General features: G+C 42.9%; 2 protein-coding genes across 3 annotated transcripts in view; one reads left to right on the top strand and one right to left on the bottom strand.

Annotated features, from left to right (window-relative positions):
- The first annotated feature begins 776 nt into the window (after nucleotides 1-776).
- LOC118324888 (rabenosyn-5) lies at nucleotides 777-8,491 on the top strand. Of its 2 annotated transcripts, XR_004796577.1 has the most exons (13): nucleotides 777-886; nucleotides 1,754-2,039; nucleotides 2,438-2,572; nucleotides 2,755-2,855; nucleotides 2,970-3,015; nucleotides 3,128-3,289; nucleotides 3,403-3,665; nucleotides 3,855-3,925; nucleotides 4,023-4,109; nucleotides 4,198-4,300; nucleotides 5,161-5,265; nucleotides 5,351-6,522; nucleotides 7,143-8,491. XR_004796577.1 is itself a non-coding variant. In XM_035657386.1 (12 exons), exons 2-12 carry the CDS (start codon nucleotides 1,880-1,882, stop codon nucleotides 6,464-6,466), a joined length of 2,349 nt encoding a protein of 782 aa, XP_035513279.1. In that variant the 5' UTR covers nucleotides 777-886; nucleotides 1,754-1,879; the 3' UTR covers nucleotides 6,467-8,491. The 2 variants fall into 2 exon arrangements, 1 of the variants encoding a protein (XP_035513279.1); XM_035657386.1 differs by having other exon boundaries at nucleotides 5,351-8,491.
- Nucleotides 8,492-8,633: 142 nt separating this feature from the next.
- The window catches only part of mrps25 (mitochondrial ribosomal protein S25), a 4,607-nt gene continuing 1,515 nt past the window's right edge, over nucleotides 8,634-11,725 (bottom strand). Inside the window, exons 3-4 of the mRNA XM_035657395.1 lie at nucleotides 9,969-10,056; nucleotides 8,634-9,673 (exon numbers count right to left, since the gene is read on the bottom strand). Coding sequence (XP_035513288.1) covers nucleotides 9,484-9,673; nucleotides 9,969-10,056 — 278 coding nt within the window. The 3' untranslated portion in view covers nucleotides 8,634-9,483. The remainder of the gene's footprint in view (nucleotides 9,674-9,968; nucleotides 10,057-11,725) is intronic.

Here is an 11,725-nt window from a genome sequence, read left to right as displayed (position 1 = left end):
GAAATGCATAAAAATGGGGACCCTACTCACCACCTTCAGCAGGCAACCACCACCAGGGACCAGCAAGAGGCTAAACTGAGCCAGCTGAGGCCTTTTATACTGCACCTGGGCAGGGGGAGGAGCTAAGGGAGGGGTTTTGTTGGACTACCTGGGATGTGTTCACAACCCCTCACTGTGGTTTACTACATATAGTAATAGGAACGAACATGAAAGAACAAGTAGCCTAACAATAATCAGACTGAGAATTTGACACAGCAACCTACATTTTTTGACATTTATTTTTAGGCTTTTTGCTTTTTTTATTGGATAGTACAGCTGAAGGTAGACAGGAAAAGGGAGAGAGAGGGGATGACATGCAGCCACGGATTCAAACCCACGGCTGATGCAGCAAGCACTCAGGCTTGGTATGTGGGGGTGCCAGCTCTACCAGGTGAGCTACCAGGGCACCAGCAACTTAGTATACTTGTATATAGAGCATATTTGTAGTTACATGTTGAAATTAGACAAAAGAAAATACAAGGGATGATCACAATTACAGAAAACAGGACATGTAGAGGCCAGTACAAAAAGCAGAGTGTGGAGACAGTGTGGAGGGCAGAAATGGGGTTTTATGAGAATAAATCCAAACAAATAAATAACATATCCAGAAGGAGGCAGTAATGCAACGTTAAGGATGCCACATGCCCAAACATTCAAAGAAGAGTCTTGTGATCTACGGTTGTGATGAATCCCAGTTCTCGTGTGTTTCGTGTCGCTTGTCCCTCTTCTCTTCCCGTAGCAACTGAATGCTTATCACATGACCAGGCAGGGCTGCTGCAGCTGGTGTTGTCGAGCTGTCAAAGGGAAGCCTGACTGTCCAACCACACAGTTATTGTTGGATTCATTTGTAAGTATACCCTATAAAATCCCCCTCGGTTGTTGATAAGTGCGCGAGTGTTTGTTTATATGAAGTTGGAGGTTATTTATTCTCGTGTTCGGAAACAACGAGATTGGAGAAAACAATGGCTAAAGACAGCGAGCCCTGCTGCTAGCACTGTGTGGCTAACGTTACATCCTCTGCTCAGAGTAACGGCGACCGACGATAGCCCAGTGAATACAATGTGCACGCACAATAACCATAGCGGTTGGGTGGTGGATATGCATATGTAGCACACCAAATAAAATACTGCTCGCTTGCAGTCAGAAATATACATTTAGCGTCTGGTTAAGTTTGTTTTTCACAGCCTGCGTGGGTTATACAAGCTGTCTATGAACTCATCACTAACGTTATCTGGGAAGCGTTTAAAATAAACGTGGGTTCATTTTAATGTGCATAAGATCAAGCTAATGTACGAAGTGTCAAATCACTGTAAAAGGATTGATGTGTGCAGCTCGTTAAACTACTGCAGTGGAGTTAGCTTGTTAGCTTTCATGTAACTAAAGGCTATGCACCTTTGTTACTTCACTCATGAGAGCAATATTACACTACACTTGGCTCGATCTGTACAGATTTAAACACTCCGATTATATTCTAAGTAAAACATGTTGCATATTTCTTTACTAATTGCTGTGACACTCTTGTTTTAATCATCTAAAGGTTACAGTGTCATTGTAGTGAATGATGCTTTATCAGGGTTGCTTAAATGAATACATGTTTAAGTGTGTGTTGGATTTTTGGGCAGGATAGTACACGTTTGAATCTGTCAAAGTATCTAGAATCTAGAATATTTTATTAAATATATGCTGCCTTAATCTGCGTTCCCCTACTCTTCAGTTTTCCAGGCTTTCCTTTGGCGTGATGGAGCCAGTATGGGGTGGGTTGCACACCCTGTGACATGCGGACCGGAGCAAGAATCTCACACCTTGCATCTCCTCTCCAACAACACAGCCGACCGCCGTCATGGCCAGTTATCCACCCCCCTTTGAGGGCACGGGGGAAGTGAAGGAGGGCTTTCTTTGCCCACTGTGCCTGAAGGACCTTCAGTCATTCTACCAACTCCAAGACCACTACGAAGAGGAGCACTCTGGGGATGACCGCCACGTTAGGGGACAGCTCAAAAGTGAGGCCCGTTAAAGTGAACATTGTGACACAGCCACAAATGCCAGAAACAAATATAATTCTGTACTGTTTAGTTCACCAAAGAGCAACTATAGGAGTGCTATTTAAATGTGATATAAGGGCACTGCAGTGTTGGATCAGGACACATTGTTGCCAGGATGAATTGGCAACTTTTTCTGCTGCAGCTTCTCAGAGAGGGACAGTAAATGAAAAAGGGAACTCTTGGTTGGAAACAGAACTATGCAAGGGGATTTTTGTTCCAATTTATAATGGAGCTTAAATGATAGTACCATTAGTGGATGTTCTTGTGGCCTATGCACACACATGATACATACATCAGCTCCTGTGTATATAATAACCTCATGGAGGTAGTTGTGTCCTAACTTTCTTTGTGCACAGATTTGGTTCAGAAGGCAAAGAAAGCCAAAGACAAGCTGTTGAAAAGGGATGGAGATGACAGACCGGATACAGGCAGTTATGAGTCCTTCTACTACGGTGGAGTGGACCCCTACATGTGGGAGCCTCAGGAACTGGGTGAGACTGGACTGTAAACTGGGTGGAAGTAAATCGCCACTATTTGTTTGTTGGTTTGCTTTTTAGTATCACTTGGATAACATTTGATAGATTATTAATGAGAATGATTAAGAACGCCTTAAAGCAGTGACCATATGCTGAACTCTCACTCTTTGTTTTTCTCTTTCTCTTTGCTTTCGTAGGAGCAACCAGGAGTCACCTCGACTTCTTTAAAAAACACCGGGCAGCCAGGATAGATCACTATGTCATTGAGGTCAACAAGCTCATTATCAGACTGGAAAAGGTGTGCTTACAATATCAAATCACAACTCACTCACAGCATCATGTTTATCCTGCTGTTGTTCAAATGACACTTAAGATGGGCTCAACCGTGCTGTTGTGTTAACTGTCGTTTCAGTTGACATCGTTTGACAGGACCAACTCAGATGCCGCCAAAATCAGAGGTTTGTCCTTATGTGTTTTCATTACAAGTCTGAATGCTCTCAGTGTATGCAAATGTGATTTATTTGATATTATAAATTATTAATATGAATTAATGTTCATCCTCTTTTATAGCCATTGAGAAGTCAGTGGTGTCGTGGGTCAATGACTCGGATGTCCCGTTCTGTCCCGACTGTGGAAACAAGTTTAACATCCGAAACAGGCGCCACCACTGTCGTCTCTGTGGGTCCATCATGTGCAGGAAGTGCATGGAATTTGTCCCCTTACCTCTGGCTCGTACGTATCCACAAAACACCCTCGCAAACTAGGGAACATCATTAGTTTTTCCGCTAAAGTTTTGCCATGTGTTTCTCACTGCTGTGAAATTTTTGCCTTGTGTCTGTTCACAGAAAAGCTCATCAGTGTGACACGAGAGGCCCTGTGCGTACCTGGAAGCCCCGTTCAGTCCCAGTCTCCCCCATCAGGAGGTGGCGGGAGTGGGATGGGCTCCAGGAGAGGCAGCATCAGCAGCCTGAGCAGCGTTACCTCCATGTTGGAGGAAAAGGACGACGAGAAGATTCGCTGCTGTCACCACTGCATGGACACACTTCTGAAAAGACAGCAGAAGCTGGAAGAGAAGGACCACGTGCCGGATATAGTGAAACTTTATGAGGTAAAATAGAAAGGATCACTACAGATTTCACAATCTGTCTCTTCTTCTGTTCCCACCAGTAGGGCAGTCGATTGTGTGTTTTCTTTTCAACCTGTCTCGAGTTTACACTGTTGTATCCTTCCCGTCATTCAGTGTTTGTCTTTTGGGCTTTCCTGTTGTTCATTGGCTCAAAACTTGTCTTCCTGTCAGAGGCTGAGGATGTGCATGGAGAAGGTGGATGAAAGGGCTCCAGAATACATCAGAATGGCTGAGTCTCTTAAGTAAGCCCCATAAAAATGTTGTTATAACTAAACATATGAAAAATAATTTTGGGTCTTATTTGAGAGACTGTTGCTTCATGGCTGTATGATTTCACAGCGCCGGAGAAACCACATACAATCTTGACACTGCTGGTGGACTGAGACTGGAAGTACAGAAATACTACGAACTTATCGACGCCCTGAGGTAGATGTCAGTCAGACAGAAGTCTTCTGCCTTGTTTTTTTTTTTTTTATAAGATTACAAATGGACACATTCTGTGTTTTCTCCTCAGCAAGAAGATTTTAACACTAGGAGCAAAAGATGATCCACCACCGCGTACGAAGGCCCTCCAGCTGCAGAAGATGATCCGCTACACGGCTACACTATTTGTCCAGGTGAGACCAAGTTCACACAGTCTTCAGCTTGGACAAAAAAAAAAGCCCCATTCGGACAGAATAAATATTAAGCAGGGTGGTAGGTAACAAAATATTTCACCACCTCCCTTGTGATTTAATGCCGTCACTCCAGTCAGCATTTTAGCCACTAGCAAATTACAGGAGCTGGTTCTGTAACAGAGGATAAAAGATTGCGGGAAAACCATGTGAACTTCATCCCCTGCAGGCTTGTTATTCGTATTATTGATATTATTTACTGGTAATTATTAAGCTGTAACTGAATAATTAACACACAAATATGTTTCTTTCTAAGATTATGCTTTTACAGTAAGAAAAGGAACTTGTATCTGCAACACTGTTGCTCACTACACATAAAATCAGTTCAGCTACACAAAGTTACGCAAAGCAGAATAACACTACAACAGCCCATTTGATGAGCTTGCGAGGTCTTAGTCTTGTAAAGTTCACTTTTCACTTTTTCTGTCATTGTATGAGTCGAGTCATGTTGGCAAGAGGTCTTTTTAGGTTAGCAAAATCCTTTTCTACTTGAGTTGTCACACGGTGCGCTCAGCTGATTAAACTAAAATGCAAAGTGTCTCTCCAGACTGGGCTTAAATTATGGGAGGACCACAGAGTTTGCTGAAAAAGAGCAAGTAATTGGGACTGTAATTATGTAAAAATCACAGATGTGCTCTCTAGACGTGACGAAAATCACTGACCAGGACAGGTAATATTAAAATCGCCTCCCTTGAATCCTGTCTGAATGAGGCTTTCCAATCATCACTCTATTACATTTATGCAGTTTTCTGCTACGTATGTTCTGCTCCTTTGATCCCTTCCTTCCCTGTGTCTTCCCTTAGGAGAAGCTGTTAGGTCTCATGTCTTTACCCACTAAGGAGAAATATGAAGAGCTGAAAGAAAAAAGGAAACAGGAACAAGAGAAGAGACTCCAACAAGAGAGACTGGTGAGATTGTGTACCTATACTTGATTTTTCATATGCATAACAAGTTGCAAAATGTTTATATTCTATATATCTCCCTGCTCAACAGGTGGCCCAAGAGGCCCTGAAGAAGAGGCAGGAGTCTGAGAAAAACCGTCCACCTCCCAGCACTAACGGAGAGCTGTCGCAGGCCCCTAGAGCTCCACGCATGACCAAAGCTGGTGGCTGGCTGCCTTCTGCAGACTCTGCCAATGCACGCAGTGAGCTCGAGGACCCACTGCTGCAGCAGATTGAGAACATACAGTCATTTCTTCGCCAGGCACGGGAGGCCCAGAGGATGGATGAGGTAGCCATGTTGGAAGAGAACCTGCGTCAGCTGCAGGATGAATACGACCAGCAGCAGACCAGCCTGGCCATCGTGCTCTCCCAGAAGCTCGCTGCAGAGGAGAGCTTGCAGCAGGGGGAAATCGATCGCCTAGAAGCCCGGGAAAGGGAGGAGAGGGAGCATTGGGGCCCCGCTGTGGGGTCCACTTTGCCCTCCATCTCCTGGGCGAGGTCTCTGGATATCACTCCAGCAGGGGGCTACGAAGAAGAGGAAGACACTGATGCAGAGGAGCTGACTCCTAAAGCTGAGAGGAGTCCATCCTCTGTAAGAGCATTCCCTGCTCTCACAAGCCAGGAGGAGTCACCTCCCAGGCTGAGGAGCTTAGGTGGGCATGTAACCCCCCCTGGCGGTGAAGGACAGAATAGCAGCTCCCTTAACCCTTTTGATGAGGAGGGCTCTACTCCCATTGAGGAGGATCCATCCAACCCCTTCTTTGAGGACATCAAGAAGGAACACAAAGAGGTAACCAACGGGAAGAAAGAATACAACCCATTCGAGGAAGAGGAAGAGGAAGAGGTCGGGGAGGACAAACAGGCTGAGGCCGCACCTGGCAACCCCTTTGAAGAGGAGGACAACACTGACGCAGGTAACCCTTTCCTGGAGGCCTCTGGGAGTTCTCCAGGAGTCTCGACCAATCCCTTTGAAGGGGAAGATGATGACGAGGTTTTGCCCGATGTGGACATGATAGAGGAGGAACTGCTGCTGCAGCAGATTGACAACATTAGGGCCTACATTTTTGACGCCAAGCTCAGCGGCCGTCTCGACGAGGTGGAGCTCCTGTCAGAGAACCTCAGAGAGCTACAGCACACCCTACAGGAGCAGAAGAAAAAGAAGCACTGACACCTTTCTCTCAACCCTCCCGCCTTGATTACCTGCTACTTACCAAGTCCTGCAAGGTTAGCTCACTTTACATGACTAATGAGCCCACTGATTTTAGTTTGGGTGAGGTCTGCAGCACCACAGAATGATTAGGTTAATCCCAATATTGAGTTCAGTAGTCAGGAGTGACACCCTTAATTTCCAAACATCTTTCTTAACCACTTATCCTGTACAGGGTCGCAAAGGGCTGGAGCCTCTCCCAGCATGCACAGTTTTTAAGCACTGCAAAAAAAATCAGTGCAAACATGAACAATGGAAGACAGAAGGATGCCACTTAAAAGATTTTTTAATAAAACAGTCAGATGGTTGTTTGAGATGAGTGTGGCTTTGGTCTTGTGGAAGTCAGGATGTGTGATTTGGCTCTCTGGCAGAAGCTATGAACAAAGTCAAAATATAAACATGGCTAAGGTTGAACAAATGTGAGCCATGAAGCAGTTTATGTATGTTTTAAAATATATGGTTGAATAATTCATTGTTTCAAGGGGCTTTTTTCCCACCAAAATAAGTTTAAAAGAGTACTACACCAACTTACCATAGCACTCCTATAACAGTTTTTTTTATAAAGGATAAAAATCCTTGCATCAGGACCAGAAATACTGTATATTTTTATTTCATGCATTCTTCTTCCTTTTCAAAGCATGGTCAAAACCTGGCGCCTACATCACCCACAATGCAATCTGATGGCAGAGATTTGGGTATGTTATGTTAGTAGCAGCCACTAGCCACAAGCGGGCTACAGGGGTCTGGTAAGCTCACTTCTTTGTTCTCCACACACACCCAGAATATTTTTCATTTTCAAAATTGTAGTCTTCAGCGCCTGTTGGTGTTGACTCAAGTGACGTCACAGGAGGATTCTCTGGAGCCACAAAAGGCTTCATGCAACAGTACTCCCCAAGACCTGTAAACGGTAATGTGTAAAATTGGTGGAGTTCCTATTTAATTCCATCGCTATTAGAGGCATCTTGTTGTACAGCTTTGGTTTATTTGTGGTGAATTAAAATTCTTGCTGCTCATCACTGAACTGAATTCCAAAGAACCAGACCATGCATTACTGTTCCAACTGGGCCATTAACAATACTCAGACAAAATAACCATCTGATAGTTTAGTGGCAAACAGCCTAGTGCTTGAAGGAAACTGATCATTAAATTAATTATATATTAAAACTCAATCACAGGCTTAAATTACAAATTCAGTCACACGACTTGCACCACTTGTAGTTGCGGTCCCTGACCACTTTGTGTCATAGATTTATGATGGAGATGAAAGGCACATCACACAGAACCAAGCTATTCTTGTTGCTCCTGTTATATAACTGTAGCTCATGCAGACTATGATGACATTATCACGAGGAAACACTTTTAATCTTTAACCGTGCTGTTAATAACCACAAGTACATCTGCAATCAAAGCGTTTGCTCTGACAGCAGCTTATTTCTGTTTCAGTGAAAGTTGCCTTTTTTTTGTACAACTGAATTCAAATGAACATGTAAACCTGTCCCCTGTTAAGTGACATTTTCTCTATCTGTTTACATGGTTTGGATGCTCAAATCAATTCAGTTCACTAATCAATGTTTTGTGCATCTTGTCTATGTGATGTTGGCCTTGGCATGGTTGCATTTTAGACCTTTCTTATTTTTTTTTTTTTAAAGCATCTTAAATGCCACAGTGAGCCAAGTGGACAAAACGTTTTCCACGTCATACTGTGCGACCCCCTAAAGGTTGTGATCTTATTTACAGTGGCACTACTGATCCAACTGAGCACTTGGGTTGCATGATTCACGTGTCTGTGTTTCTTTGAAATGCTGTTTGATGCTGGTCTTTATGTGAAACTAGTGGCCAAGCTTGTCTTCCGGCTTTCGTGTTTTATACATTTGGACATATTGATAAAACACATTGCTACTGTTCCATGCTGTCAGACAAGATCTCTATGTAAAGCATGTTATCTGTTCAGTTGTTTCAAGAAGTGCATTCCAAGTCCATCCACGCAGCACTCACCAGGAGCATAGTAAACACTATATGCCAAGGAATATCGTAGGCAACTTTCAGTCATCAAATAAGACACCAGAATTTCATTTGAATCCCAGTATGTACAGAGGTTAATACATAAATGTAAACTCAGACTCAGTTCTCAAGTCAAAGCAACATTTTAGACATTCTTTTGGCATATAAATGAACACTACATGAATGCCAGCCAGTATTATCACTCAGTGCTGCTAAGTCCTTACATTGATTTGCTATAGTGCTTTCCTATCAGTCAGAATGTCCATATTTCTCTTCACAGACAAAAACATTGTGTGCAGCCTGTTGATCTCACACTGCTTATCTGTGACATCCACAGAAGACTGTAAGCAAAACATGTGACAATGTAAATGTTTTGTGATAGTGTGAATAACTCGAGGAGCTTCTTTAATGTGCGTTAGCAGTTGATTTTAGCAATACTTTTGCATTTAAAACAATTGCAAGATTTAAACATTTGACACACCGACATCAATTTGTTAACTTTAGAAAATTCCATCTCAGCACCAATAAAAAAAAAAAAAAAAAAAGTTGTCTCTGTAAAATGTGTGTATTTCTTGTTCCTGTCATAAATCTGGTGACACTTCCGTAAGGTTTAAGATTTTCCTGATTTTACATAGAGCGACCACTACAGCCACACAGACAAATTAGTTTATTTGAATGTTTACATTGTGGAGTAACACTGTGCTGGATCCAGATGGGTGGATTTTTCACATCATCTACAAATACCAGGTGGGAAGTCAAGTTATCCAAACCAAGACCAAGTATGAACTGCCCACAATGTCATTCTGCAGTTTATGGTGGACTGGAAAGTCAGCCAGTGACGACCTCACAGCGCAGTCGAACCCATTCAGTTACACATATTTACAACAGAAATATCCTTTCTATGTAATCGTACAAAATCAAACGCAACATCACGGTGCCTCAATATTGTCCAGTGAGTCTACAATAGTCCGCTCTCCTCATTCCTGTAAAGCTGCCATCTTGGCACGGTATTTGCCCGTCATCTCCTTGGGCAGCGGCGTGTTGCCAGGACACGGCACCTGGCCGTCCACCTCGCAGATACACTCCCTCAAACAGTAATTTTTTGGCCCAAAGTTGGCGGGGTTGGAGGCCTGCATCTTGGCTTGAGCCTCAGCTTGTAACACTTCTCTGTAAACAAGAGAGGGAGTCAAATAAATACATTTATAGATTAGATTAGATCATAATGGGCCTTTTTCACAGAAGAATTTTTGCAACATTAGGAATAAATAACAAAATGATGGCTGAATTCCATTTGGCTGCTCCTGCATTGTGCATGCTGGCTCACCATCACACTACAATACCTTACCTTACAGGGACACACACATGCTTTTATTTCTCTGACAAATAAAATGTCTGCTGTGAAAAAGGCCTACTGTGCTGTCACACGCATGCTCAGTGTAATTTTACAGTAAAGATATCTTACTGTGATTTGCCCAAAATCGTATTCACATGTTTTGAAATTTGTTTGTAGTCCTTCCCTTCCACATCCACCAGGACTTGCTCCCCGTCGTCTGCAAAAGAGACAGAGGCCATTAAGCTTGATATGGTACATAATACTACTACTACTACTACTACTACTAATAATAATAATAATAATAATAATAATAATAATAATAATACAGGTCAAACAACAGTGCAAAGCACACCGCAGGTAGAACTTCAACGACGGTGGATGGGGTGGCATATTTTTGAACCGCATTATCTGGACCCACCGGGTTTTTGTAGCTGAATCTGAAGAACCAATTGAAGAAACAACAACTTCCTGGGCAAAACAAAAAGGACCAAAGACACAACTTAACAAAGCTTGTTTGAGGCATTGTGAATTCCAAGTCACAGCTGTCGATGGACAATAGCATGAGTGTGAATTTACCCTTGTAATTGGTCGTCGATTATTAAGTTGTCCATAGCAAGCGGCATGTAAGGTTATTATTATTTGATCAACCAATAACACCGTCCCACATCTCCATGATCTTGAACAGTAATATTTATTCTTCAGCATTGTTCTCGTGCGTTTATTTTGCAATGGCACAAATACTGCACTAAGGTTTATTACATGGATTGTGTTTAACTTCATTTGAACCTTTTTAAGTGTGATTTTTGGGAGAGAAACGGCAGCTGGTAAACTTACCTTGACCGTTTAGTGCATGCAAATTAGAGGCTAACGTTTAGCTTAACAGATACACTAAGGAATAATTAACGTAAGGGGTGAAATCAAAATGGAGGTAACAGAAAATCAATTTCCATCCATTTTTCGATTAACTGCCAACAAAAACTCTAACTTACGTTCCAGAAATTCTGTAATTCTGAAAGCCTCTCAAGGGGGGGGGGCGTTTTGTCCTTCTTATAATAGTATAAACGCAATGTTTGTGTCTTCAGACCTAACATAAGCTCATAAAGAGCCATGTGGTGGATGCTCCTGGACCCAAGCTTCAGAGACCTAAACCTTACGTCTCGCTGGCAGCTGTGTTTGGTTAGCTGTTAGCTGTTAGGCTCTGACGCTGCTCCGCGTCGCTCAGACCTCTCCAATGGGCGTGTTGTAATTCACCGTCCATGATCTTCACCCGTCCTGTTTGTTAAAGATGATTTCCCCGCCCCTCTGGAGGTTATTCCAGAGTCCTCGCTGACTCGGAAATCCTATGCCCTTCATAGGCAATTTTAAAGTCTTTTTGTAAATGTCAAAAAATGACATGGGAAGGAGGTCTGCAACGGAGTGCGCACAAGCACAACGGGAGAGTCGGCCTCCCTTGATGACGTCCGGGAAGACCGTTGTCAGCCGTCACACCAGCAACCAGCTTTGCTTGTCAAGTGAGGAAAAAGCTGGCTGTGAATGTTGTTTCCAAATCATTATTAATATGAGAAATGCCACTTACTTCAGCCTGGATATCCAGGTGTGTTGGATACACAAACCCCCCTCTTAACTGCCCTTGCACTTTCAGCATGAACCAGACTCCAGTCATGTCATATTCATAATGTAATTGTTTAATTGTCTTTTATAATGTGTGGCTTCAGAGAAGCCACCTCAGGACTGAGATCTTGATACAGGAGCGTCAGCCCGTTAATAGCATGTGTTTACTATTTGTCATCGGTGTGAAGGTAGAAATTAGGGTTGTGACAAACTTGAGCAAACATGAATGTTGTTTGAATTCTCGATCTCCAAATGTTTTGAAGAAATACATTGTT

The sequence above is a fragment of the Morone saxatilis genome, unplaced genomic scaffold (genome assembly GCF_004916995.1).
Source record: "Morone saxatilis isolate NCDOM2014 unplaced genomic scaffold, NCSU_SB_2.0 Contig15, whole genome shotgun sequence".
Classification (NCBI taxonomy): Eukaryota; Metazoa; Chordata; class Actinopteri; family Moronidae; genus Morone; species Morone saxatilis.
The sequence above is the reverse complement of the archived record's forward strand: the minus strand, read 5'-3'. Positions and strand labels throughout refer to the sequence as shown.